The sequence below is a fragment of the Eimeria mitis genome, genomic scaffold (assembly GCF_000499745.2).
Source record: "Eimeria mitis Houghton genomic scaffold, Emh_scaff6014, whole genome shotgun sequence".
NCBI classification, from domain to species: domain Eukaryota; phylum Apicomplexa; class Conoidasida; order Eucoccidiorida; family Eimeriidae; genus Eimeria; species Eimeria mitis.
The window spans coordinates 1-3,191 of NW_024015645.1; the positions used below are offsets into that span (position 1 = coordinate 1).

General features: G+C 52.5%; 1 protein-coding gene across 1 annotated transcript; it reads right to left on the reverse strand.

The window, feature by feature from the left end:
• Positions 1–427: 427 nt before the first annotated feature.
• EMH_0085380 (uncharacterized protein) lies at positions 428–1,816 on the reverse strand (the record flags this gene model as incomplete). Its single annotated transcript, XM_038022869.1, has 2 exons — positions 428–933; positions 1,435–1,816. The coding sequence occupies 2 exons, from the start codon at positions 1,814–1,816 to the stop codon at positions 428–430; spliced, it is 888 nt and encodes a 295-aa protein (XP_037878723.1).
• Between the last annotated feature and the right edge of the window lie 1,375 nt (positions 1,817–3,191).

The following is a 3,191-nucleotide window of genomic DNA, read 5'->3' on the forward strand; positions in this document are numbered from 1 at the left end:
GGCCACATGATCCCTAAGGCCCCGAACTCCCCTTAGACTGGCGTTTCTAAAGGGGAGTTTCTCACACTCTCGGTTAATCGGTTTGCTCCCACATTAGGTTCAGAGTACAACGTATTATTTGATCTTGGTTTTCCGGCCAGTGTACGTCGACCAGTTGCGCAATCTCTGGCATAGTGGTTCTTCCCACCACAATTTGAACAAGTTTCACCTATCCGCCTCACTACTCCATTGCGCAAAGGACAGTCCCTTCCCATATGCCTTTGCCTGTGCATTCGTAGCAGCGTATTACGTCTTGCTCGCCCTCAGCAACTACTATTGTTGTCAGCGAGGCTCGCCTAACTGTATTGCTCGGACTTCCCATAGAGTTTGTACCGCTAGTGTTGCCTGTAGTTCCGGTAGTACCAGTACTAGTACTACTAACTCCAGTCTAGCTAACGCTTCCGCCTTCCAATCCCTGCGGCATTTCCACACTCTTGATCTCCCGCTCCATGCGCCTCCTCTTCGAACGCCAAGCCATCAGTAGGGTTGCATATTCTCTTAGCGTGGTGGCCGCCTCCTGCCAGCTTGGAAATTCCTTCTTTCCTCTCTTAGTTAGCTTCTCACCTTTTTCCCCCGATAATCCCGCGAAGTAGCACATCAGCAGTTCCTCTTCGGGAATAGTTTCTCCTTGAGCGACTACTTCGGCAAATCGAACGATGTACTCGTTGTAGTCTCCCCGCCAGCGATTGTTCACCGAACGCTCCATCATATTTCGCGCGACAGTGAGCAGAATCTCTCGCACAGCCTTTCTCGTACGAGCTGCCAATCTGCCATTTCCGTCCCCGAGCGCTGCATGAGTTCCGAATGTACCATGGCCTTGCCCGTCAAGTACTTCCTTAAATGGAGTCCCCACTGTTCTTCTGGTACCTCCATTTCTCGGAAGTCCTGTTCTAACTGACAAAGGAAGGAACGCATGTTGGTCCCGTCGTCGTCACGGCGATTCCCTTTCTGGGGGTTGGTTCGGCTTTCGGTGTTGGCTCGGCTTTTGTCAGTCACTTGGCGATGCAACTTCAATAATTCCAATTTCCACTCGAAAGGGGGTTTCCGGGATTTCCCAGGGTCTCCGGTTCCTTCAGCGTCCTGGTCCTGGTTCCTCGCGGGGGTCGAGCCCTTCCTACTCACAGTTGGCCCGCCTCAATTTCCAGCTCGGGAAAGCTCCGACTCCACAGTGCTAGCCTCCTAAATATATTCCAGAATGGCGCATCAGCCTTCCTGCGTTTGTATTCTTCTTCCCACGCGGACAACATTTCGTAGTGAGCCCTTTCCATCATCGTGAGCCAAGAGCACAGCAACCGCCCTGTGGTCTGAGTTTCCAATACTTCTCCCCCATCCACGGTTGACCCACCAGTCGGTGTCACAACAAGATTCCCAGCCTTGCCAACTCGGCAGCCCTACTAATTTCCCGCAGCGCCTCTTCGAGGGCGGCATGGTCATTCAGATTCTTCTCCCTCAGGTATTTCAACCTCGCCAGCGAGCGCCCGATAAAGTTCGGGGCCGTACGCTCAATCAGCTTGCAGTAGTCCGGCGTCTTCACCCTTTCGATGGCGTCCGCCCGGCGACGGAGTTCCTCTCCCAATATTACCTCGTCGACTCCCAAGAAATCCGACCATATCTCGTTGTTTTCAAAAACGCAGCCCTTTGTTCTTCGATGTAATCCCTTTCTTTGGCGCCCGAAATCCATCCGCCGCATCTTCCCAATCCTTTCGCTTGATATCGTGTCGAGCTGCGCAAGCTCTTCATGCCATGTCGATTGCAGTGCAATCGGGGGCTCAAGCATGTGCAGCTCGCGCGTCAGCGCTGGATCGAATTTCTCAGCGAGGTCCAGCCGTCGCTCAGTCGCCGACTGTATCAGTTTTTGTATGTTCTCTTACCGCCGCACCTCCTCATTAACCATCTTGCGGTACTCTGAGGCTAACTGCACCCTTCGATTCCATAATATCTCTCATTCTGGGCCAAGTCCCTTTTTCTCTGGTGCGTTTGGCTATCTTGTTCCTCCTGAGGACTATCACCTTTTGGTCGTCGTCCTGTTTCCGGGAGAGATTATTTTCGTGGAAATACTTTGTTTGTACGTGCGTCATGAATTGCTAAAGAGCGACCAATCGCCTCTTGGTATGTACAGGCATCGCGAGAATTAGAGCACCTGGGTGTCCGGCTTCCGCGACGGCGCGCGACCACGCGACATCGACGTCCTCTTTTTTTTTCCGCGAGCTTTATGGCGCCCTCCTCTTGGTTCGAAACTACAGCCATCCGTCGTCGTGGTTCTTCAAGGCTTTCTCGTCGATCACGCTACTCAGGGCATCCGCCTTGCTCAGGGCCTTCGTAAATAGCTCCATCGTCCATAGGATGGGCGCGGCGAGCTCAGGGCCAGGCGGCTCGCTCTCCCGATGGGATCTTGTCCTCCGCAGTTCGGGAAAATCAGCGCGGCTCGGGAAAATGCCCGCAATTTCTCTCGGTGGGCTTTCAATGTCACCTCGGTTGGCGTAAGTGGTTGTCCCGTAGTCCTTCCGCGATGGGGTTGCATACAGGCGTCCCCTTGTCCCTTGGATGCGGGAGTCCCCCTGGGTTCGTGAGTTTAGGTAATTTTTTCCTACTAAGGAAAGGGGTTTGGCTATATTTTGGAAGAAAGTTCGCCTTTCCTTCCCGGAACAGCCCCCAAATTGTAATGCACCGGTGACAATCAACACTATGGCTGGTATGCGAAGGACTGCCTGAATGACTTGTTTGTTACAACTTAACTGTATATCCGTTAAATCAAGGGTTTATGTCGATACTCGAACTAAAACCAAATTTCCCGCCAAGAATGTTCTGCCCAGATCCAATAGGACCCGACCTTCCGCTAGCGATCCGCCAGCGGCCGCTAGATCCGCAGGGTACGACCGATCCATGCTCCGCGGTACCGGCCTCTCTCTCTCTATGAGACTGCGACTATGGTATACGGTTGCCCGTAAAGCGCATTACTAGTCTAAATTGATACGAAACTATAGTCAGTTTATCCTACTTATTACTTTTTCTAATCTTTAGTTCATTCGCTTATCTAGTTTCCTATTCTAACCGCAGTACTTTGAAGTGCGAGTGCACTACAGAAACCCACTCGGGATCGCGTGTGCCCGGCCATTTGACGCAATATTCGCGTTTCCGATGGCCGTGGCGGG